Genomic DNA, 26,820 nt, shown 5'->3' with positions numbered 1-26,820 from the left:
AGAGAGACACACCTGGACAGGTATAGGTACACCTGGACAGGTAGAGACACACCTGGACAAGTAGAGAGACACACCTGGACAGGTAGAGAGACACACCTGGACAGGTATAGGTACACCTGGACAGGTAGAGACACACCTGCCCTGCTTAAAACGCATGGAATACGGATGTGTATATTACAGGAAATTCCCTAATTGTACCATCACACCTGTATATTACCATATATTACTGTATATGCTGCTAAACTTGAGGTTTATACGGGCAAATCTAGTGCCCATAATTGCCCGTTAACTCCTCTTTTCACGCAGTGCTGGGCAGGTAGAGACAGTAGGGATGGAACTTGTTAACCGACACCCGAAGAATACGATAATAACAAGCTTATCGAGTACCCGTTATCAATAAGATTTGTAGCCCTTTTATTTGTAACCCTAACCCTATTGGGCTTATCAAGCCTGTTATCGAACATAGCGGCCCATGGCGTCATGTTTAAACGATAAAGACAAGTAAAGAGCCTTCGGACAAAGCCAACAGCCGAGTTGACAAATCATGACAATAAACCCATTTTTTGGGCCGAACAAATAATTCGAAGGAAGAAAGAAAGAAAAAAAGTGTTTATTTTTTTCTTTGTAATGATTTTGTTCTGCCCAAAAAACTGTTTATTGTCATGAGTTGTCACGATGCGAGTGGTCTTTGTCCGAGCCTTACAGGTCTTTAAATAAATACTATCGGAAAAACGAATTGGAAATTACAATGTCAAGGACCCCAAAAATGATATGTAATTGGCCACCGACCCCCATCTGAAAATATGTTGTTCCAGGGACCCCCCCCCCCCCCCCCCCCCGGAAGCAAAGATTTGAGTTAAAAACTTTGGTTCGTGCCGCGCTATGAACTTGTAGATCTGCTATTTTTCAATAGCTAAAGTATAACAATGCTTAAAACTTTAGCTTCCCGACCAAAATGGGTTAAAGGGCATTACAGTGATTATGACGATGATGATGATGATGATGATGATGATGACGATTATGATGATGATGACGATGATGATGTCATGGTCTCTCGGTGGGCAGGTGGAGGTGGAGGAAGAGGCCCGTTCCCATGGCAACATGCTGGGCATGGGGTTCAGTCCGTGTCTCCCCGGCGACAGCTTTGCTTCGCCCCTCAGGTCTCCCCCCTACCCTTTGATTGGCCACGACCTCTACAGCACTTTCAACTACTCAGGTAAACAAGGAAGACATTTTTGTTGTTGTTGTTGTTGTCACCGGGCAGACAACCTACACACGTCTACATATTTCAACTTCTTGTGTTTTGTTTATTTTTGAGCTCCTATGCCCACCTGTGTGTGTCTGTGTGTACCCCATAGCGATGATCTGATTGGCTGAGGGCTTAAATAGTGAGCATAAAAAGTGAGGACGCCAAAAGTGATTTCTGATGGTGTATGATGACAAGAGCTGCCCTCACTTCACACAAGTGTGATTTTATTTTGATTTTGATTTTATAAAAAATGGGTCTGGGAACAGGTCATTTGGTCTGGGAACAGGTCGTTTGGTCTGTACTGGGAACAGGTCATTACTTGCGCAAGCAGAGCGTGCAAGTAATGCAATTTACTGACAGCATGGTGCTTTATGCATTTGATGTCAACGACCACTGAATGCTCTGACATCTACAAGTTGGACACCACCACAATGGTCTGGTCACTGATTCACACCAGAGGAACTCCACCTCCTGCTACAGCAGGGGTTCTCAACCTTTTTGGCCGGGGACCCCCGGAAATGCTTTGGCAATGTATCGGGACCCCCGCCCCGCCCCCTCCCGACCCCCAATATAAATTGACTGCTACAATAACCTTAACCCATTTTGGGCGGGAACCCCTTTTGGTGTTTTAAGCATTATGTTATAATTTAGCTATTGAAAAATAGCAGATCTACAAGCTCATAGCGCGCCACCGAGTGGCGCGCTACGAGCTTGTAGGTCTGCTATTTTTGAAAAATCGTGAAAATAAAATTTAAAAACAAATCTTTTTTTTTTTTTTTTTTTTTTTTTTAAATAATTTGGGGACCCCCTAAAATAATTTGGCGACCCCCCGAGGGGTCGCGACCCACGGCTTGAGAACCCCTGTGCTACAGAACGTCACTCTGCAACCATCATCGGGACAAAGATGTTTGTATTTGTGGGCTGTGGGGGGCAGAGGAACTGCAATACCATCAGAGTGTTTGACACAGAGACCAACAAGTGGATGAACACACCTTCTGCACAGCTTCTTCCAAACAGACGTTACGGTCATTCAGCCTTTTACCTACAATGGAGAGCTGTACATATTTGGAAAGTGGACTTCGATGATCTGTGGAAATTCAGTCCACAAACCTGCACCTGGAAGAAGGTTGAGTCCAAAGGGAATGTTCCATGTTTAAGAACTTTTAACTCAACACGTACTGTAGTCACATGGTATGCTGTTGCATTGTGGGAGGATCGTATCCTCCTCTTTGGAGGAAAAGGACCATCAAAGATCACAGTCAGTGATGACCTGTTTGTATTAGACTTAAGTCCTAATCTGAAGACCTGGCAGTTATTCAGTACGGTCTGGATCAGTCTGAACTCCCACACGACATCAGGTGGGAACTGGCAGCCATGACCACCAAGAGAAAAATGAAATGAAAATGAAAAAGTGGATCCTCTTATCAGGCCACCACTATGTGGCTGTTCGGTTTAAGGATTATAGACCCATAGCCCTCACTTCAGTGATTATGAAATTACTTGAAATAATACTGTTACAACATCTTGTTAGTATAACCAAAGAAAAATTGGACCCCTGTCAGTTTGCCTATAAAAAGGATTGCGGTTGCAGAGGATGTGGTTGTGACACTGGTCCACTTAATTACAAAACACCTAGATAAGTCAAATAAGAATCATGCGAGGGTGCTATTCTTAGACTTTTCTTCAGCTTTCAATACAATACAGTCTGATATACTAGTGTCAAAAATGGTACAGTTGGAAGTGAATCCATACTTAATTTACTGGTATGCTTATTTTCTTACTATAACAGAGTACAGAGGGTGAACACAACCCTCTCCTCAGCATTAACAACCAATGTCGGTGCTCCCCAGGGGTTTGTGAGCTCAGCTGTACTTTTCACCCTTTATACTGACAGCTGTCGTATTGAGGAATGCCTGTCTGAATGTCGCACTAGACACACCAGACCAATACATTCTAAAATACTAGTTCCAGTGATCCTGGACTGCACCAACACAGAGTAAATAAGGTGGTTGAATGGAGTGATAACAACGCTCTCATCATTAACACAAAAAAGACAGAAGAGATTGTTTTTGGTGCACCACCAGATATACACAGATCCCCCATTACTATTCATGGTGAACCGATCAACCAGGTATGTTCGTACAGATACCTAGGAGTAGTAATAGACCATCTGTTGTCATGGAACGATCAGATTGATTCAGTGTGTAAGAAAACAAAGCAAATAATCTACTTCCTTCACCGTCTAAGATCCTTCGGTGCTAGTAGACGGATTCGTCTTTTGTTTTTCACTTCTGTTATTATGAGTGTTCTTCAGTACTGTAGTACCACCTGGTATGGATTTTTGTCTGCAGCCCTAAAGTCACAACTGCTGCAACAACTGAACATTTGTTCAAAGATTGTTGGACAACCACTTCAGAAACTTTATACATCCACGTATGATAACAGCATCCTAAGGTTAGCAAGGAATATCACCTCTAATACTAAGCATGTGTTGTATGGAGAATATAGGTTGCTACCTTCAGGAAGGAGATATGGTGTACCAGCATACAATAAGGTCCTTTGTCCACCAGTCGACCTTGAGGCTTAATCAGGAGTTGTAGTAGCCACGGGGTAATCTAAGCGGTGGATATTGCTCTTGTCTTCATGTCTTTATGTATGTAAATTGTCTTGTTCTTTGTGTTATGTCAAATGTGTGTATATGTGTTCTGCATACTTGGCTGCTGGGTCGCAAGACAAATTTCCGTGCTTGTAACCGAGGTAAACGGATATCAGATTTAACGTCCCATAGTTGGTGGTGACGGAGGCGTTGCATAGCAACCGGATCCATGTTAAAAGCTGCCGTGGGGCTCAACCATATACGTTGGGGTCCGTAATATATCTTAGAGTATATATGAATAGAGACGGCACCCGAGTTCTCCTCCCATCCACTTGCATTAAGCTGCTCTAAAGCGCATGAGGCGATTTCACTCCTCCTTCCGAGTAGGAACAGAGTGCATTCTGGGATGGATTGGGCCCAAACACATGAACGCGCTGCCGTTGACTATCATTGCACGCGTTCACGTGCGTTCACGTATGAAACAGCGTTCACGTGTCATCATGAACGTGCGCAATGATAGTCAACAGACCAGCGCGTTCATGTGTTTGGGCCCACGCTGCAATACCAAATTCGGCCACTATGTCCATTTCGCCTCAGGGTGCCGTCTCTATTCATATATACTCTAAGGTATATATACGGACCTAGAAAATGACGTCCCCTAGCTGGGGGGGTACGTATACAAATGCTAGTAGGCGGCCCAAATCTTTTCAAATGGTGCCTGCAACACGTGCAGATCTTTTTTTATGCAGTATGTTTAAGACCCTGCCCCAGATTAGCTTGATGAACGTATTTTAAATAGAAATTTGTTTTCCATATTGCCCAAGACATGGCCAATCTTGCAACCCCAGCATAAGGCCGTTAGGCAGTTAGTTCGTATATAAAGAGGGTGATGCCTTTCGACTGGAAGGAGAGGTTATAGGGTGAGCAGTAAATCATGCGGGGGTGGACGGGTAAAACCGTGACTAGAAAATCCTTAAGATATTCAAAGGATTTATTCCTTTGGCCTACCGGCAGCGTGCACAAGAAAATTGGCACTCATCGGTCCAGTGGTTTCCGAGATTATAGCCACAAACAGACAGACAAACACAGACGTTTGCATATTGTGTAGACTCTACACAATATGCAAACGTCTGTGTTTGAAGTTGCTTGATTCTCTACACTGTAGAGAATCAAGCAACTTCAAACTTGACCTGTGTGTATTGCAGCGAGGACTGAAGTGTCAAATTGATGATGTCACCCCTTCGGTAGCCTCGGAAACCCAGACGTTTTTATTTCCAGGGAGAAAAAGAGTAGCGCAAACATCACTCACTCTCTGCTGATTTCTGATCGTCTCCACCTTTGTTAAATTGACATACACACGCACACATATACACACACACACTCCTCTCTCTCTCTGTCGCTCTAAGTAATTAGTCTCATGTCCAGCAGCTGCGCATAGTTTCTCCCGGCGGATCCTGCCGGGAGCTGCCTATGCCATAACATGCATAGGTGAGTTCCAGGCTACCCCTTCGGTGACAACAGGGACGTCTGGAACTCTATTTCTGGAACTGTTATGTTGCGTTCACACGGACAGACGCAAAGACTAATGGGACTCAGTATTCTGTCAAAGGTATAGAAGACAGATTGGTCTGTTCATTAGAGAAAGTCCCGTCACTTGTTTGATTCCAGTCTGACTCTCTCTGTCCACTGCTGTGGCAGCCAGGGTGCATGAGCGAATCAGACAACTTCTATTTGCTCCAGAGGTGACAGTGATTTGCTCTAATCGCGCATTTCAAAGAAACGATAACAAATAAACCAGTTGCCTTCTGCAGCACAACCGACAACTGACCTTTTTCACCGACAGACACTGGTAGATTCTAGACCGTATGCAACAAAGTACACCTGCGTTGAGTTAGGGATGGAGCCCGAAAATCGGGGTCCATTACAAACCCGTTTCGGCATTTATCGAGACCAGAGTATCAATAAGGTTTTGGCTTGTCGAGCATGTTATCGGGTATAGACGCCGCAGTGGCTGACGTCATGGGCCGCTCGCTATATAATAACTGGGGGGGAAGGCGGGACGCGACGGGTGGTTGCGTTATGGTTGCGCCGTGGAAGTATGGTGGAACGGGTGAAAACGTTTGGTTACATTAAAAAAAAGACAAGAGGGGAGCTAAATGCAATAATGTAGCACAGAGTTATGAACTTGTTACATGCACGAAAGGGAACATTTTGACAATGCATATCCGTCCATAATGCATTGTATTAAACCCAAATGCGATACCTTTGCATGTCTGCACCGAGTCGAAACAACACGGGAGCCGTCAGCTGCTGCAGCGGAACAAGCGCCCTCTTCCCAAGGCATGTGGTGCTTGCTGCCCAGCAACACTCTGTTGCCATAATGTATAATCCAATTCGTAATAATGCGTTTGGGGAACTCAAAACTCCCTGCCATAGAGTTATAACTAGAAAGAAGCAATTCTGGGAAATTGCAAAGTGTGGTTGCCTCACTCGCTGATATAGGCCCCTCCCAGTAATTTTGCCAGCCAATTACAATGTGAAGTCACCCTTGTGATCATGCATAAGTCATTCGGAGGGGATTTTCCCCCCAAAATCATGTTTTTGCAACAAACGGGTAATTGTTTTTGCAATTGTGGCGCCCCCTATGGATGAAAATGGAATTGCTTTTGGCTCTGCGTTGATTAAGCCACCCTCGACATGTGATTCGGATTTGGGATGGATCGGACATTCCGTGCGTGAATTGTGGCATTTTTTGTAAAATAAGCCCCTCCCACTAACTTCGGAAGACGATTACGGACAAACGATACAGAAGATCAAAATTCTGACTGTGCTGTTTTAATCGGATAGGTCCGGAGATCATGTGTACCGATTTTTGTGAGATTTGGACAAAAACTGTAGGTGGAGGATCCAAAAGTGTGTTTTGAACAAAATTCAAAATGGCGGAAAATCTATCTAGACGCAAATGGGCGGGGCCTATATGGGGAGATGTGTCATGACCCAAGGAATCCATGGAAAAAGTAATTTTGATTTTACGGCATAAGGTTCAAGAGTTATAGGCCAAAACGTAAAGTGGCCTGTTATAGCGCCACCATGAGGCCGATCAATATACTTATAAGGTTATTAATTTTAGTAATTATTATGAACCTTCCCCCCAAGTGTTGTAACTGTAGCCCGTATGGTCTCAGAGGAACAAATACTTGAATGTGAGTTTTTGCATTTTCCCATTCATGTCAATGGGGAAATTTAATCCACTAATTAATTAATATCAATTAAACTATACAACGGATGTCTTAGCAAGGAAATAGCACACGACTCCCGATGAAGCCGGTCGTTTTGACATATGGCTCAAGTGTGTGCGGCAAAAAGTGTGGGAGGAGTAGCACGGCATAAAAAAGTTTATACAGAAAGAAAACAACAATAAAGAAATAAAAGGTAAGGGGAACAATAGTATGGTTGCCCATAGGCAACCACACTAATTATAATTCAATGTGCGACTTCTCAGTCTATCGTTGCCGAAAAGGCAGATCTACAAGATCTCACAATGCGGTGCAACCAGACGCAGTGTGAGCTTGTAGATTGGCTTTTTTTGGGTGCATGGCACCGTCGTACGATGACGTATACATTACTTATTCAATATCACAAACAGAACAATGCTATGGTGAGCATCCAACTGACACTGTCTGCTACACTGAGTACTCTGTACAAAATCAATACGCTTTGAAAAGAAGAGAGTGGAGAGTGGAAAGTGGAGTGCCATTCTCAAATAAAAAATATATATTGGATGTAATGCCATTGCACACATGGATAAAAAAATACTCCTGTACTTATGTTCAAGTAATTCAACAAAAACAAATACTCAAAATTTAAAATACAATGTTCATTAGTCTTAGTCTTATGATTTGGTCTTAGTCTTTTGAAAACACACATTTAGTCTTTTTGTCCCATTTAGTCTTCTGAAATTCTTTTTTGTTAGTCTAGTCTTAGTCGACTAAATTAACACTGCTGTAAACAGGTATTTTGGTCTGAAAACAGGTCATTTAAATGTTTTTAATTTGTAAATGAATGCCATAGTGTCGGGCAAAAATAGCAGATTAACTATTTTCGGCTAAGTGATATTATTACTAATGATATTAACTAGTGATAAATTATGTAATGGACATTATTCATGTGGTGGTAATGTTATTATTTAAATGTATAAGCACTCCCTCGGGTCGTCTGCGACGTGCGTGCCGAATTTGAAGTCGGTCGGTCGAACAGTTCTTGAGATACGTGGATTTACTGACGTACAGTACATACGCACAGACATTGATTGGGGGCCAATAACCTACCCCTTCACTGGTCCAGAAGTGGCCCCTGCACTTCTCAGTCTATCGTTGCCGAAAACGCAGATCTACAAGCTCAAAATGCGGTGCAACCAGACGCAGTGTGAGCTTGTAGATTGGCTTTTTTTGGGTGCATGGCACCGTCGTACGATGACGTATACATTACTTATTCAATATCACAAACAGAACAATGCTATGGTGAGCATCCGACTGACACTGTCTGCTACACTGAGTACTCTGTACAAAATCAATACGCTTTGAAAAGAAGAGAGTGGAGAGTGGAAAGTGGAGTGCCATTCTCAAATAAAAAATATATATTGGATGTAATGCCATTGCACACATGGATAAAAAAATACTCCTGTACTTATGTTCAAGTAATTCAACAAAAACAAATACTCAAAATTTAAAATACAATGTTCATTAGTCTTAGTCTTATGATTTAGTCTTAGTCTTTTGAAAACACACATTTAGTCTTTTTGTCCCATTTAGTCTTCTGAAATTCTTTTTTGTTAGTCTAGTCTTAGTCGACTAAATTAACACTGCTGTAAACAGGTATTTTGGTCTGAAAACAGGTCATTTAAATGTTTTTAATTTGTAAATGAATGCCATAGTGTCGGGCAAAAATAGCAGATTAACTATTTTCGGCTAAGTGATATTATTACTAATGATATTAACTAGTGATAAATTATGTAATGGACATTATTCATGTGGTGGTAATGTTATTATTTAAATGTATAAGCACTCCCTCGGGTCGTCTGCGACGTGCGTGCCGAATTTGAAGTCGGTCGGTCGAACAGTTCTTGAGATACGTGGATTTACTGACGTACAGTACATACGCACAGACATTGATTGGGGGCCAATAACCTACCCCTTCACTGGTCCAGAAGTGGCCCCTGCACTTCTCAGTCTATCGTTGCCGAAAACGCAGATCTACAAGCTCAAAATGCGGTGCAACCAGACGCAGTGTGAGCTTGTAGATTGGCTTTTTTTGGGTGCATGGCACCGTCGTACGATGACGTATACATTACTTATTCAATATCACAAACAAAACAATGCTATGGTGAGCATCCAACTGACACTGTCTGCTACACTGAGTACTCTGTACAAAATCAATACGCTTTGAAAAGAAGAGAGTGGAGAGTGGAAAGTGGAGTGCCATTCTCAAATAAAAAATATATATTGGCTGTGATGCCATTGCACACATGGATTAAAAAATACTCCTGTACTTATGTTCAAGTAATTCAACAAAAACAAATACTCAAAATTTAAAATGCAATGTTCATTAGTCTTAGTCTTATGATTTAGTCTTAGTCTTTTGAAAACACACATTTAGTCTTTTTGTCCCATTTAGTCTTCTGAAATTCTTTTTTGTTAGTCTAGTCTTAGTCGACTAAATTAACACAGCTGGAAACAGGCCTTTGGTCTGGGAACAGGTATTTTGGTCTGGGAACAGGTCATTTGGTCTGGGAACAGGTCATTTGGTCTGGGAACAGGTCTTTTGGTCTGGGAACAGGTCCTTTGGTCTGGGAACAGGTCTGGGAACAGGTCTTTTGGTCTGGGAACAGGTCTTTTGGTCTGGGAACAGGTCTTTTGGTCTGGGAACAGGTCTGGGAACAGGTATTTTGGTCTGGGAACAGGTCTTTTGGTCTGGGAACAGGTCTTTTGGTCTGGGAACAGGTCTGGGAACAGGTCTTTTGGTCTGGGAACAGGTCATTTGGTCTGGGAACAGGTCCTTTGGTCTGGGAACAGGTCCTTTGGTCTGGGAACAGGTAATTTGGTCTGGGAACAGGTAATTTGGTCTGGGAACAGGTACTTTGGTCTGGGAACAGGTCATTTGGTCTGGGAACAGGTCCTTTGGTCTGGGAACAGGTCATTTGGTCTGGGAACAGGTACTTTGGTCTGGGAACAGGTCCTTTGGTCTGGGAACAGGTCCTTTGGTCTGGGAACAGGTCCTTTGGTCTGGGAACAGGTCCCTTGGTCTGGGAACAGGTCCTTTGGTCTGGGAACAGGTCATTTAAATGTTTTTAATTTGTAAATGAATGCCATAGTGAAGGGGAAAAATAGCAGATTAACTATTTTCTGCTGAGTGATATTATTACTAATGATATTAACTAGTGGTATATTATGTAATGGACATTATTCATGTGGTGGTAATGTTATTAAATGTATAAGCACTCCCTCGGGTCATCTGCGACGTCGGTCGGTCGAACAGTTCTTGAGATACGTGGATTTACTGACGTACAGTACATACGTACATACATTGATTGGGGGCCAATAACCTACCCTTTCACTGGTCCAGAAGTGGCCCCATGCATGGGCCTGAGTTTGAATGTCACTCAAAAACCTTTGAAAAGGACAGGATAGCTCTTTTAACCCATTTTGACCTGGGAACGATTCTACAAAATTATTTCTAAATCCTGACAGTTTTCTGAAAAACCCTATGTTTCTACTGTATGTCAGTCGTTCAAAAACATTGTCATGTCAAGGACCCCCAAGATTATATGTAATTGGCCGCCGACCCCCATCTGAAAATATGTTGTTCCAGGGACCTTCCCCCAGAAGCAAAGATTTTGAGTTAAAAACTTTGGCTCTGAAAGAATAATATATATTCAAAGATTCACGCCACATTTTCACGATTTTTCAAAAATTGCAGACCTACAAGCTCGTAGCGCGCCACTCGGTGGCGCGCTATGAGCTTGTAGATCTGCTATTTTTCAATAGCTAAATTATAAGTAGAAAAAAGAATCAGGCATGCCTGATGAAGGTCTGATGACCGAAACGTTGCAATAAAATCTAATCTCAAGTGAAGACGGGATTCTTTTTTCTACTTATCAGTTCCTGTTATCCGACGCACCTGTCCATTGTAGGTGTGCAGAAGGACTTTTCCTTATAATAGCTAAATTATAACAATAATTATAACAATAATGTTTAAAACACCAAAAGGGGTTCCCGCCCAAAATGGCTTAATACAAACATGTACCTAAAGCAGTCTTATTTCAACAGACCTTCCTGTGGTCCTCAAGACTCCTCAGTGGTGGCTGCATTGAATCACATTGAGTCTCTAGTGGTGTTTGTCTATGAAGTGCTTCTATTAATTTAACAGTCCATTAGTTTGCTTCCCAACCGGCCGTGCATGGCTGGGAGAGAGTTTAAATGGATAGTTCACTCAAAAAAAGAAAACATTTCTTTCTATTGAATACCTCTCACTCCATGAAGCCTGGAATTCATGGAGATATATTTATTAATATTATTACAAGTAAGACGCGCAAACGCGGGAAGCGAACGCAGCTCGTAAATTGCAATAACAACAATTAGAATAAATTCCGTACTTTTTAAGGTTTGTTTTTTTAAGCGTTTTTTTAAGATTTTTTTTCGGTTACTGTTTTTTAAGTTCTTTTTTTAGTGTGTGTATGTATGTGTGCGTGCGTGCGTGTTTTTTTTTTTAAGTTAATTGTGTGTGTGTGTGTGTGTGTGTGTGTGTGTGTGTGTGTGTGTGTGTGTGTGTGTGTGTGTGTGTGTGTGTGTGTGTGTGTGTGTGTGTGTGTGTGTGTGTGTGTGTGTCATTATCATTATCACTATTATTATTATTATATATTTTTTATAAGCTTAGTATTCATATAAGTTGTGAGCTTGTTGATTGACCCGCGGCACCAATGAGACCATCGTTTGTGAAGTATACATCAGGTGTGTGTGTTTCATTGATGCTACAGTACAGTATCAAGTATGCTCGTGTCTGAAAAATCTACTGAACAGCCTGGAAATGAGAATGTTTGGAAGTATGAAGTATGAACTGAATGTTGGATACATTTTATTTATACGGTCGCCTTTCAGGGCACTCAAGGTCGCCGTACTACAAGTTTAAAACGGTTAATACAGTTAAAGTCAGACCCGTCTGAAGTGAGTGGTACTGTACTGTACTGTACTGTACTGTACTGTACTGTACTGTACTGTACTGTACTGTACTGTACTGTACTGTACTGTACTGTACAAGCCCTCCTCCCTGGCCTGTGTGTGTCTGTGTCTGTGTGTTAGGCTGTGCAACAGTGACACTTGGTGGTGAACAAACGCTATTTTCGTGCTTGGACAGGCACAGACCCAGGGACAGACCCAGGGACACACATAGCTGTCTATAGGAGTGGTTGCACCACTCAAAAAGCAAAAGCAAAAAAGTATAGTACAGCTTGCAGCAGATAGACACAGAGGTCAGCCATACATGCCTGCCTAAACAGATGGGTTTTGAATATGGTGATTGAGTCCATGTAAAGCGGCTGAAAGCTCTTGACCCCATGGTGGACAGACAGCCAGGTAATTAGAATGTTGGAAGTATGAAGTATGAACTGCATGTGGAAATGAGAATGTTGGAAGTATGAAGTATGAACTGTGGAAATGAGAATGTTGGAAGCGTTGAAACGGCAGCACAAAGAGAGCCCAGGTGGAGACATTAGAAGGAATTTCACGGCTCGGTTCTCCCTGTAATGCACCCTGGGACTTCTCCCTGAATAGAAGTGTGAATGCCTGTGGTTTTTTTCCACCCGGTGTTTCCACATCCAATTCCATTCTCCGTGAGGTCTATAGTTCCAAAATGAATGAGTCAATCTAACCCACTTAGACCCGGAGGAGGAGGAGGAGGAGGCCGGTTCTAAAAATGGCTTGTATGTCCTAAAGCGCAAGTTTATCGAGACCAAGGTTTCTGAAAAAGGTTGTGAAGTTCGCCCCCTGTCCGTCCGTCCCTCTGTCACGGGGAAGCCTATGTGCCCTATAGACCATATGCAGACCGCGGCCGTCTTACCATATACGTTAATGGCAAGGTGCTAACAAGCTGCAACTTCCATTGGCAGCCCATTCATCCAAACAGAAAAGTCCTATCTGATTGTATTACACAACGTCAAACTCACCAACATTGCAGCTGTACGAAAAGCTTGAATTATTCTCTTTCTATCCTCAAACTGTTTGTTTCATAAAAATCCACTGCAGATTTTTCAAAAATTGCAGACCTACAAGCTCGTAGCGCGCCACTCGGTGGCGCGCTATGAGCTTGTAGATCTGCTATTTTTCAATAGCTAAATTATAAGTAGAAAAAAGAATCAGGCATGCCTGATGAAGGTCTGATGACCGAAACGTTGCAATAAAATCTAATCTCAAGTGAAGACGGGATTCTTTTTTCTACTTATCAGTTCCTGTTATCCGACGCACCTGTCCATTGTAGGTGTGCAGAAGGACTTTTCCTTATAATAGCTAAATTATAACAATAATTATAACAATAATGTTTAAAACACCAAAAGGGGTTCCCGCCCAAAATGGCTTAATACAAACATGTACCTAAAGCAGTCTTATTTCAACAGACCTTCCTGTGGTCCTCAAGACTCCTCAGTGGTGGCTGCATTGAATCACATTGAGTCTCTAGTGGTGTTTGTCTATGAAGTGCTTCTATTAATTTAACAGTCCATTAGTTTGCTTCCCAACCGGCCGTGCATGGCTGGGAGAGAGTTTAAATGGATAGTTCACTCAAAAAAAGAAAACATTTCTTTCTATTGAATACCTCTCACTCCATGAAGCCTGGAATTCATGGAGATATATTTATTAATATTATTACAAGTAAGACGCGCAAACGCGGGAAGCGAACGCAGCTCGTAAATTGCAATAACAACAATTAGAATAAATTCCGTACTTTTTAAGGTTTGTTTTTTTAAGCGTTTTTTTAAGATTTTTTTTCGGTTACTGTTTTTTAAGTTCTTTTTTTAGTGTGTGTATGTATGTGTGCGTGCGTGCGTGTTTTTTTTTTTAAGTTAATTTGTGTGTGTGTGTGTGTGTGTGTGTGTGTGTGTGTGTGTGTGTGTGTGTGTGTGTGTGTGTGTGTGTGTGTGTGTGTGTGTGTGTGTGTGTGTGTGTGTGTGTCATTATCATTATCACTATTATTATTATTATATATTTTTTATAAGCTTAGTATTCATATAAGTTGTGAGCTTGTTGATTGACCCGCGGCACCAATGAGACCATCGTTTGTGAAGTATACATCAGGTGTGTGTGTTTCATTGATGCTACAGTACAGTATCAAGTATGCTCGTGTCTGAAAAATCTACTGAACAGCCTGGAAATGAGAATGTTTGGAAGTATGAAGTATGAACTGAATGTTGGATACATTTTATTTATACGGTCGCCTTTCAGGGCACTCAAGGTCGCCGTACTACAAGTTTAAAACGGTTAATACAGTTAAAGTCAGACCCGTCTGAAGTGAGTGGTACTGTACTGTACTGTACTGTACTGTACTGTACTGTACTGTACTGTACTGTACTGTACTGTACTGTACTGTACTGTACTGTACTGTACTGTACTGTACTGTACTGTACAAGCCCTCCTCCCTGGCCTGTGTGTGTCTGTGTCTGTGTGTTAGGCTGTGCAACAGTGACACTTGGTGGTGAACAAACGCTATTTTCGTGCTTGGACAGGCACAGACCCAGGGACAGACCCAGGGACACACATAGCTGTCTATAGGAGTGGTTGCACCACTCAAAAAGCAAAAGCAAAAAAGTATAGTACAGCTTGCAGCAGATAGACACAGAGGTCAGCCATACATGCCTGCCTAAACAGATGGGTTTTGAATATGGTGATTGAGTCCATGTAAAGCGGCTGAAAGCTCTTGACCCCATGGTGGACAGACAGCCAGGTAATTAGAATGTTGGAAGTATGAAGTATGAACTGCATGTGGAAATGAGAATGTTGGAAGTATGAAGTATGAACTGTGGAAATGAGAATGTTGGAAGCGTTGAAACGGCAGCACAAAGAGAGCCCAGGTGGAGACATTAGAAGGAATTTCACGGCTCGGTTCTCCCTGTAATGCACCCTGGGACTTCTCCCTGAATAGAAGTGTGAATGCCTGTGGTTTTTTTCCACCCGGTGTTTCCACATCCAATTCCATTCTCCGTGAGGTCTATAGTTCCAAAATGAATGAGTCAATCTAACCCACTTAGACCCGGAGGAGGAGGAGGAGGAGGCCGGTTCTAAAAATGGCTTGTATGTCCTAAAGCGCAAGTTTATCGAGACCAAGGTTTCTGAAAAAGGTTGTGAAGTTCGCCCCCTGTCCGTCCGTCCCTCTGTCACGGGGAAGCCTATGTGCCCTATAGACCATATGCAGACCGCGGCCGTCTTACCATATACGTTAATGGCAAGGTGCTAACAAGCTGCAACTTCCATTGGCAGCCCATTCATCCAAACAGAAAAGTCCTATCTGATTGTATTACACAACGTCAAACTCACCAACATTGCAGCTGTACGAAAAGCTTGAATTATTCTCTTTCTATCCTCAAACTGTTTGTTTCATAAAAATCCACTGCAGACATGTTATGAGTTACTTTCTGTCCTCGCAGGTGATTATTTTCCTAAGTGTTGCAGTTTGGAAGTGCTCGTTAGGTATCACTCAACGGCCCTGCGTAGCACCTGTTTTCAATTTGCACATAATGCAGGAGGCAGCGGGACGTTGCTTTACTGAAAACGAGTGCTTCCGAACTCTGATGGCAAGATGGCCGCTGTCTGCAAATGGTCAATAGAGTATAGACAATATCAAGGACCTTGGCATGCACACAGGCCACACGGCTAAGTCAACTTGATCAATAATTGACAAACCAGCTGTGTTGGAAGTGACGGTTCATATATCTATTATACATTTGAAAAGGTGTGCCCAAGCCCAAACCACGAAAAGAAAGTCACCAGCTACTACGTCACTGACACGCTGCAACACGCTGCAACACACACTGCAACAACACACTAACACGTCACACACTTACCCTCCGCGTCGTTCGTTCCCTATCTCCTCATGTCGCGCCGCACGGCCACACTCAACACCAACCGCGTAAAAATTGTCAACGCACTGCCACTAAAGCCGGCTCCCGTCCACACTCGCAAACAATATCAATATCAATAATAAACACAAACACGCCACAAGCACCGACACCCCCGCCTAATTTGTTGCCACGTCTATGAAAACAAGCACAGAAACAATGCCATTCAACACGCTACTTACACACACTACCACTCGCTTACAATACGCGGACCTGGCAACACTACATTCCCTCTCCCATTTGCTCAAAGGCCACCACGTGACCCACACAGGGAGGGAGACGATTGCGTGATGCTTCTATGTACAGGATTCTATAGGTCACCACTTTTGGTGTGACACACACACGGCTTCTGTTTACTATGCGTTGTCAACACGTGCTGAGTTGACAAACATTGACCGATTTCGGAGAAGACTGATAGTTTCTCCTTTAGTAATTAGGCTGTGGAAGTATTCACACTAGGCAACTTTTGCATTTATTGGGATTGGCAATTTGGGGAGAAAAGGAGGAGGAGGAGGTGATCAAGCTCCACAACACCACATTGGTAGGTAGGCTCAAGGCTGCATTTATTTTCCTTCTTTTTCCTCTCGAGGGTGCATGGCATGATGTGAACCCCTCCAGCAGGCTAGGGAGCACCGCTCCGGTTAGCGGAAAATTACCGCGGGGTGCGGGTTGCCAGGTTTTTCTATAAGTAAAGTATTTACATTCAATTAAAAAAATATATATATATAATACATTTTAATTTACGTCATATTTAGCGGCATTTCGACCTAATTTCTCTGTTCTTTGTCAATGGCAAATATTGAGACGTGTGGGGACTAAAGCTGTATATAGGAGGGCCCTCAAACACATTATTTGATAACTTTTCATCGTGCTCCTAAAAAAAAATGTGTGCTACTAGCCGCGATTACATACACAGTTAAAATAATAATAAATTTGCGCCAACGACTGCGTCGACACCTGGCGTGGAACAAACGGGACGAACCGAGGCGCATATATGGATAACAACAACAACACTACACGCGCGCTGCAACACAAAACAGCTGCATACAACGCGTGTCACTGTGCACTTCTGTATCTGTGGACTTCTGTATCGCAACGCGGGGCAACGCAACTCTGGGATGAGCGGGCCGAAGGCCCGCGAAATTCTAGTTGTATACAAATGACATTTTTAGTAAATAACACAATGATTGAAAGAGTTTAAAATATGTTTATATTTGTATTTATTGACACTGAAATTGAATTATGTTTGTCACCTGTCTCTCCTGTGCAGTGCCGGTACTCCTCTCTAGATTGGAGGGTGCCAACTAAGTACTGTAGAGTACAAAATAACGTTAATGTTAATGTTACTAGCCCTTACCCGCTGTGAGACATTGCCCCCCTTGCGGCCGCTGGGGGTACTGCGCCCTGGGTGCGTTTTCGCATTTTTAATTCACGAATAAATTCATTATTAATTTATAATTTGTTAAATTGGAAAAAGGGCTTCGTTAACACCTCCATATTATTATGGTGTTAATGTTATAATAATGTTATTTTGCATTTTCATTGTATGTGTTTGGTGCCTGAAATATATGTATTGAATGGCATTTATTGAAAATAAGTTTAGAAGCGCGAGTCAGTAATTGTAGATCAACTCACGGGCCTGGATTGGCCTTTGTATGAGATAATTGATACCAAATACTGTGATTGTGCTTGGTTTGTCCCACCTGTTTAAGAGCAGGAATGCTGCAGATGAGGAGAAGCTCAGTGTGACTTGAGGCTAGTAAGAGATTACATCAGAGGAGAGCTGCGATCCAGGGCCTCAATGAAGGAGGCATATAGCCTGTAACAGTATCTCGGGAGGCATACTTTGGTTCGACATATCATTGGTTCGAAGGAGCATTGGTCCGAGGTGCGCTAAGGGTTGGGAGAGGGTTAGGGTTAGGTTTAGGTGTGCTGCCCCGTGGGAGGTTAGGGTTAGGGTGAGGGTTTGAGATAGGTTGTCGTTATCGGACAAAACGCATGCACCCCTTATCTCAAGTTCCCGTTTTGTTGTTTTCTTTTAAAAGTTTAGCCAGCAAGTGTTTACTTTGTTTCTTATTGTTGGAAGGCTTCCTTTTGGCCAGTATTATTTATTTTGGTATTGTCGCAGGAGGTAAATAAAATGCCCAAGATGTATTTGTGGGACTTGTCTTGCTTCTTCACGGAGCCTCCGGCCACCGGCCATCTTTATCACACCCTCTATGTGTCTGTCTGACTGTGTGTTCAGCTAATATCGATTCGAGACCAAGGTTTTCTGGAAAAAGCTGTGATAAACCTGTCTGACCGCCCCCCTATGTCCATCTATCATCCAATGCACAGCTAATTTCAGACACCGTTATGTTCAAGGTTCAGTCGCATGATGAGTGACATCAGTTATTTCTCTGCCCTGGCAGAAAACATTTGGGGCAACAGAGAGTAATAATAGAATAGCTATAGAACAGTGGTTTTTCAATCGGTGGTCCGGGGACCACCGGTGGGCCTTGAGGGGGTTTGCAGGTGGTCCCCATGCAGCTAAATGATGGAGAGTTGGTAACCAAATGGAACCTTATAGATCTTTAACTCTTGAGAGCGTAAAATGAAACCAAATGGACCCTCCCGGGTCCATTTGGTTTCATTGTACACCCTCGAGAGTTACATTATTGTTAAACATCTGCATTACTTTAATTTACAAGTAGTCTACACAATTCAACTACAATTTTTAGGTGTTATATTCGTTTCGGGGGGGTGGGGGGGGGTTTCTCCGCAGAGGAAGGCTTGTATAGCCAGGGGTCGTTAACGTGTTCGTATACACACTGGCATGGGACACCACAATGGAAATATATGAGGGCATAAGTCATAACCCAACTCACCCGTTATCCAACCGCATTAATTGTATCATCCTATTTTTTTTAACCGCACCATCCGCCAACCGTGGCAACCGCGGTTAAGACCGCCATCTCTCTAGTCTCTAGTACGTGGACAAAATGTGTCCATGGCAAAGACTTGGTCTTGCCTTAACCCATTTAGGCCTGAGATCAGATTCTAAAAAGGTCTTCTACATCCTGACAGTTCTGAAAAAGCTATGTGTCGTTCAGTCGATTTTTCAAAAATAGATCTGCTATTTTTCAACATAATGCTAACACCAAAAGGGGTTCCCGCCAAAAATGGGCTAGAGGGTGGAGGCCCGTTTCAATTGAAACTGATGAAACATAGAAAAGGCCCATTTGAACACTCTCAGAGTCTCAGACCTGTTATGGTCATTCAGGGACTAACTCTTTGTGTTTCTGGTGATATTATTGTCCGCTCATTTTCTATGTCCGTGGCAAAAAAACAATTAACCTTTAACTTTTTGACCTTTTCCTCCAGGCTCCATGACCTCTCTGGCCTCCAGCGGGGCGGGGTCATTGCTCCAGGTACCGGGGGCGTTGCCCTCCTTCGGCCATGCCTCCCTGGGCACGGGACGCTGCTCGCGACCCGTCATACGCCTGAGCCGCCGCCGCCGCCTCAGCCGCCAAAACTCCACCCAGAGCTTCGACCAATCCGGCGGCAGAGCCGCCGCAACGCCCCTCATCAGACACAGCCCCGCCGCCGCCCACAGACCTCGACTAAGCTCCGCCCACAGCGTGGACGAGAGCAGACTCGGCGACCGCAGCGACAGGCGTAAGCTTAGCTCCGCCCACAGCGTGGACGGCTACAGCCTCGGTCCGACCGCGGACAGCCCCGCCGCTGCACACGACGCTGCAGGCAGCAGGCCCTCTTCTCATTGGCTGAGCCCGGAGGACAATGTCGACAGGAACAGACTGAGTCCCTCCTACGTTCCTGATAGCGCCGCCCCTCAGCGGCCGAGGTCGGCGAGCAGACGGCTACGGAGACAGGTGGGTGATTCCCTTAACCCATTTCCCGCCAGCATTAATTAATCCCTCGATAGCGTATTGCCAAGGTTTTATCGCTCGTAACACTTACTTTAAAGAGCCAAATATCCGTAATCGCATGTGACAAACTGCTGTGTGTGGTGTCTTGACCGGTTGTTGTTCTCTCGGTCGGTGGTGGAAATACCCGACCACGAGTATCACAGCGCCTGCTACAGGCCGTTGAAAATGCTTGTCTGGGCCAGAACGCCCCCTCAATGTTCTTTCTGAGATACAGGCCTTTGAAGGCAGGGCTTACAATGCAAGTGGATCTTCAAAATGGCCGCGTCCAGTGTCCCACTCTGTGTTGATGCGTTAGCAACATTAGCTACAATACGATGAGATTAAAACTTGGTTAAATAATGTAAACCCTGGTTCACGAGAGTCTCGTGTTTGGCGGGCTAGGGTACTAATTTACACCCTCGTGATCCTCGTTTGTGGCGGTCCTCATGTTAAGTAGCCTGGCGTTGGCCAGACTCATACCGTGGAATCACTGGCGCTTCCTCCAACCTGCAGGGGAGGAAGCGTCGGTATTAGTCTGACAACGCCGCCAGGCTATGAATTAATGAACACGTTACATCCCACCACAAGTGGGCGGGAATCGTGCGGCCAGTGCCAGTCAAATGCGCGAAATACCAAAGTAGAAGAAGAGATCCTCTGCAACCAGGAAGTGCAGCCCCCCAGCACACACACCATAGAGTATTAAAAGGATAGAGGCCGAACCGGAGCGATAGCCCCGCCCCCCCAATGGTCCACTAACATAGTAGACGTTAACTTCCTATAGTATTTATCGGTATGACAATAAAAACTCATTAGTCACTTTTGTGCATGCATGCATACGTACACACACGTGTGTGTGTGTGCGTGTGCGTGTGTGTGTGTGTGTGTGCGTGTGCGCACGTGCGTGTCTTGGTCTTCCAGGAGGCCCTGCGCTGTGACTCGGTGGATCAGGGAGGAGGAGGAGGTTCCACCGAAGACCTCCGGCAGGGGGAGGAGGAGGAGCCTCCGTGCAGCCCCGCCCCCACACTCCTGCAGCGCTCCCGCAGCGTTCACACGTACAAGCCCCGCCTCCCTCAGCAGCGGGTCATCACCACGCCGGGCCACGCCCGCACCCACAGCGGCGACGCCTCCTCCAGGGGAGGAGCCTCGGTCACCTCCAGTCACCAAGCGACCCGGATAACAGAAAACCCACAGCCTACATCCACTGTAACTGATAGCCTACAGTCTACTGGGAGTGTAGCTTATAGCGTACAGGCTACATCCAGTGTAGCTGATAGCGTACAGCCTACATCTAGTGTAGCTGATAGCGTACAGCCTACATCTAGTGTAGCTGATAGCCTACAGGCTACATCCAGTGTAGCTGATAGCGTACAGGCTTCATCTAGTGTAGCTGATAGCGTACAGGCTTCATCTAGTGTAACTGATAGCGTACAGGCTACATCCAGTGTAGCTGATAGCGTACAGGCTACATCCAGTGTAGCTGATAGCGTACAGCCTACATCCAGTGTAGCTGATAGCGTACAGGTTACATCTAGTGTAGCTGATAGCGTACAGGCTTCATCTAGTGTAGCTGATAGCGTACAGGCTACATCTAGTGTAGCTGATAGCGTACAGGCTACATCCAGTGTAGCTGATAGCGTACAGGTTACATCTAGTGTAGCTGATAGCGTACAGGCTTCATCTAGTGTAGCTGATAGCGTACAGCTTACATCTAGTGTAGCTGATAGCGTACAGCTTACATCTAGTGTAGCTGATAGCGTACAGGCTACATCTAGTGTAGCTGATAGCGTACAGGCTACATCTAGTGTAGCTGATAGCGTACAGCCTACATCTAGTGTAGCTGATAGCATACAGGCTACATCCAGTGTAGCTGATAGCGTACATGCTACATCCAGTGTAGCTGATAGCGTACAGCTTACATCTAGTGTAGCTGATAGCCTACAGGCTACATCTAGTGTAGCTGATAGCCTACAGCCTACATCCAGTGTAGCTGATAGCGTACAGGCTACATCTAGTGTAGCTGATAGTGTACAGCCTACATCTAGTGTAGCTGATAGCGTACAGGCTACATCTAGTGTAGCTGATAGCGTACAGGCTACATCTAGTGTAGCTTATAGCGTACAGGCTACATCTAGTGTAGCTTATAGCTTACAGTCTACTGGGAGTATAACTGATAGCCTACAGGCTACATCCAGTGTAGCTGATAGCCTACAGGCTACATCTAGTGTAGCTGATAGCCTACAGGCTACATCCAGTGTAGCTGATAGCCTACAGGCTACATCCAGTGTAGCTGATAGCCTACAGGCTACATCTAGTGTAGCTGATAGCCTACAGGCTACATCTAGTGTAGCTGATAGCCTACAGGCTACATCTAGTGTAGCTGATAGCCTACAGGCTACATCCAGTGTAGCTGATAGCCTACAGGCTACATCTAGTGTAGCTGATAGCCTACAGGCTACATCTAGTGTAGCTGATAGCCTACAGGCTACATCCAGTGTAGCTGATAGCCTACAGGCTACATCTAGTGTAGCTGATAGCCTACAGGCTACATCTAGTGTAGCTGATAGCGTACAGCCTCCAGAGGGGATAATGGACCCACAGCGCACCGCCGGCCCGGAGGCTTCTGGCTCCGCCTCCTGGCTACGGTCGGTCTCCTCTGGCGCGCACTCGGATGAGGAAGTGAGCCGCGTCGGCGCTCTGGCTCGGCCGGGCCTATTTCCCGGCCCCTCCCCTTCCGCTGCCACGCCCGGACAGCACCCCCACCACCATCGCAGTCAATCGGTTTCTCCCTCCCCGGACAGGAGCAGGAAGCGGAGGATGGACGACGCCCCGCCTCCTCCCGGGGGGGAGGGGGAGGAGCTTGTGGTCGTCACAGCAACCCGGCTAACGGACAGCAGCGCCGCCGCTAGCGACCCGAGGAGACGGACCCGGTCGTTTAGCTCCGCCCACCGAACGGAGGAGGGCGGAGCTGTGGACGGTTAGCGAGGGCAATCATTGGCTGTTCGCTTTCCGCCACAGGGAGGAGCTTAATGTTGCACGTTTTAGCACATTAAGGTACATTAAATGGGGCGGGGGGCGGGGAGATTCGAACTTCCGTCAATTAAGCCCCCGCCCCCTCTCCTCTGCTGAACCAATGGGATTTACACTAGTGTGCTTGTGGATTGAACAATATGCATGTTGGAGGAGGGCAAAACAGAGCCATCAAGCAAAGCTGTTTCGTCAAAACCACGTGACTCCCATTGAAAAGGAATTGCGAGCTGTTCTGCCCCCAGAACAGAGACAGAACACCTGTTTCGACAGTGTGAGCGGCGCAGCCTGAGGCTTCGTACACACATATCAAACGAACGTGCTCTGTTTTGTCTGTGTTTCATGGCCCCCTCAATGCTTTTCCAATGGAAGTCACGTGGTTTGGCCAAAACACTTGTGCTTCATGGGGGGAGGGGGGCAATCAAACACAAGTGTTTGGCCAAACCACGTGAGTTCCATTGGAAAAGCATTGAGGCGGCCATCAAACACAGACGGAACACAGAATGGTTGTTTGAAATGTGTGTATAGGCCAGAGAGTGTGCAAGGACCACTAAATAATCAACCGTTGTACTGATTTGCACAGTATGTACTGAACGTGTCCCTTTAATTGTTTTAGCTTTAGTTAGGACACGCCTCCCTCTGCGTTATCAACCCGAGTGCGCCCCCTGGCTGCCTGCCACCCCCCCCCCCCCCCCCCCCCACCCCCACCCCAATCTTCTGTCTGTGTCTTAACAGACACAGTTAATCTTACAGCCACCTCTCTCTCTCTCTCTTTCAATTTCCTCCCTCTCCTTTTCTCTTGCTGTCATAGTACTCTCAGGTTAGCGGTAGTTCAGACACAGGTGTGTGTGTGCGCGTGCGTGTGTGCGTGTGTGTGTGTATGTGTGTGTGTGTGTGTGTGTGCAAATGCATGTGTGGGGACGGACCAATCATGCCAAACTGCAGTGTTAGAGTGCCCCCTGCTGTTTGGGTGGTGCAGAGAGAGAGCTTCAACTCCGGGGTCAGATGTAGGCTATATAGACAGACTGGGGTTGACAATTTATTGTCCCTTGAAATACAGAATCATCCCTTTATTTGGAGACAAAGTTGTTTGTGTCCATTATTGAACTGACAAGGAGGGAGACACACTTTGTTCCTTATTTTTGGAAAGGAATGGATGGCTGAATGTGTTCTTTCCAACCAAGTTTTCTTTCCACAAACTCACTGTCTTAATTTATTAAAGGTTGCAGTATAGCTGATATTTCTGTGTTAAAATATATGCACTCTCTATATTGTGATTATTAGTAATTATTGCTGTAGAGCAGTGGTTCTCAACGTTTTTGGCCGGGGACCCCCGGAAATGCTTTGGCAATGTCTCGGGACCCCCGCCCCGCCCCCTCCCGACCCCCAATATAAATTGACTGCTACAATAACCTTAAACCATTTTGGGCGGGAACCCCTTTTGGTGTTTTAAGCATTGTTATAATTTAGCTATTTAAAAATAGCAGATCTACAAGCTCATAGCGCGCCACCGAGTGGCGCGCTACGAGCTTGTAGGTCTGCTATTTTTGAAAAATCGTGAATTTTTTTTTAAAAAACTAAATCTTTTTTTTTTTTTTTTTTTTTGAAAATAATTTGGGGACCCCCTAAAATAATTTGGCGACCCCCCGAGGGGTCGCGACCCACGGGTTGAGAACCCCTGCTGTAGAGCAGTGGTTTTCAACCCTTTTCACATCAAGGCCCATTATTGATTGGGCATTTGAGCCACGGAAACCACCATTTGATGACATTTAGCCTCTCAGACCCAAAACTAAGGAATATTTTGTTGTCATTGGATAAGATTTTGTCCACAATTCTATTCTACACTATTATGCTGTTGGTATAGGAGATAACAGGCAAATGTTGATCAAAATAACAATATTTCTACATTCTCTAATTGTGTAAACTTCTTGTAAATGAAGTAATGTAGATTGTTTAACAATAATGTAACTCTTGAGTTAAAGCTCTATAAGGGCCCATTTGGTTAGCAACTGTCCATCATTTAGCTGGGGACCACCAGGAACCCCCTCAAGGCCCACTGGTGGTCCCCGGACCACTGGTTGAAAACCACTGCTGCAGAGTGTTTTTTCAGTAACAGGGAGAGTCTCCCTGTCTCTCCAGCTCTTTAGTAAAACAGAAAAATGTGACCAGAATTCACTGAGAGCCTGCCATCGTGCAACCTCCAGCTTTTCACCAGAGGAGAAAAACGGAATTTATTTATGTCATCCAAAATGAGTTAATAGCACAGGCAGACTCTTAACATACTATAGAGCATGTCTGAAATATAGATATCAGAGCTGAAATCGATATGTAAAAAAATTGCTGTAGCTACTAGGTGTAATATTAGAGTCCGCAGAAGTGAACCTTTCAAGCTAAGCCCGTTTTCTCAACTCGCTGTTTTCTGCAAGACATTACTCTATAAGCCATATCTCCTGAACTGGTGGGTCAAACTGAACAACCAATATGTCAATTTGAAGCTATGATTCCCTGCTTTCATATCACATGGAAAAACGAAAATTCAAAAAGATCCAATGGCAGTCCCTCAGTCAAATTTGGCCACAAATACACAATTCACCGTCCGCTGTTTTAACCAAGCCCTATTTCATACGTATTACTGAGTCGTGCGAGAATAAGTCATTTGAAATTATTTCATTTTATTAACATTTTAAATTGGCAGGGTTAGCAGCAGCATACAGCACTTTTATACTAATAACTTTCCATAACAGACACACGTCAACTTGTTAACCTCAACTTGTATTCCTGTTAGCATATATTTTGTTCACTGCAAGACATTTCATACGTATCAGAGCATATCATTGTTTTTGTATATGTACATTTGATAACTATCCATCCATCAATCAGTCTTCAACCGCTTATCCAGAGTCGGGTCGCGGGAGCAACAGCCCCCAGCAGAGAGCTCCAGACTTAGTAACTTCCTCCTGGGGGGATCCCGAGACGTTCCAGGGCCAGTTTAGAGATATAATCCCCCCTCATCTGGTTCTTCATGGTCTGCCCGCGTTGTCTCCTTCCAGTGGGACGTGCAACGAGGACCTTGGAGGCATTCTTACTAAATGCATGACATTTTATATTTAGCATATCTTCTTGATAAACATAATACTGTATTTGATCTCTGCGTGAGACATGCATCTTCGCCATTGTTGACTGCATTACTTAATGTACGATATCGTTGTTTTGAACCCAGAATCTTGGTTGGAAGGAATCCCTGCATATATAGCCACGCCCTCCGAGGTACACGAGCGAAGCAAAGTTCACCCCACGATGATTTTGTTTCTATCAATTCCTCGCCCCATGAAGTCTTGAATTCACAAAGTTTGTATTTTTATTCATCTTTTCGCATATGTGATCCAATATTGTGATCCAATATTATTATTATTAGTAGTAGTAGTATTGTATGCGGTCAGGTTTAGGCCTGGCTCAGGGAAGAGGACACCCCATGGTGGTCAGGGAAGAGGACGCCCCTGCCACGCATATAGTCCACCATGGGCACCGTTGGTGCCACAGTCCTAGCAGGAATACCATGCTTCTGTATATATGAAAACAAATCTATATATATAGTGTTTCTGTTGCTAAGCTTGGCACATTATTTACTTGTGGTGGCAGTGGATCAGGAGGTATAGAGTGGCCTCTTGGGAATTGGAAGGTTCCTGGTTCCGATCCCTGTGGGCTCCCCCAGTGTTACTGTCGAAGTGTCCTTGAGCAAGACACTGAACCCCCACTAGCTGCTCAGCAGGTTGCTGCGTTTACGCTGCCATTGTGTGTGTGTGTGTGTGTGTGTGTGTGTGTGTGTGTGTGTGTGTGTGTGTGTGTGTGTGTGTGTGTGTGTGTGTGTGTGTGTGTGTGTGTGTGT

General features: G+C 44.6%; 1 protein-coding gene and 1 long non-coding RNA gene across 2 annotated transcripts in view; one reads left to right on the top strand and one right to left on the bottom strand.

Moving 5' to 3' along the window:
• Window positions 1-22,889, top strand: part of LOC306922128 (uncharacterized protein) — a gene marked incomplete at both ends in the record, with an annotated part of 46,365 nt that extends 23,476 nt beyond the window's left edge. Inside the window, 4 exons of the mRNA XM_079499523.1 lie at window positions 1,066-1,216; window positions 19,366-19,874; window positions 20,829-21,143; window positions 22,509-22,889. Of these exons, the coding sequence (XP_079355649.1) occupies window positions 1,066-1,216; window positions 19,366-19,874; window positions 20,829-21,143; window positions 22,509-22,889 (1,356 nt within the window). The remainder of the gene's footprint in view (window positions 1-1,065; window positions 1,217-19,365; window positions 19,875-20,828; window positions 21,144-22,508) is intronic.
• The window catches only part of LOC306922264, a 147,881-nt gene that overhangs the window by 43,670 nt on the left and 77,391 nt on the right, over window positions 1-26,820 (bottom strand). The window lies entirely within an intron of this gene.

Source organism: Electrona antarctica, assembly GCF_951216825.1.
Source record: "Electrona antarctica genome assembly, chromosome: 4".
Classification (NCBI taxonomy): Eukaryota; Metazoa; Chordata; class Actinopteri; order Myctophiformes; family Myctophidae; genus Electrona; species Electrona antarctica.
Note: the sequence above shows the minus strand (reverse complement) of the source record. Positions and strands in the feature narration are given on the sequence as shown.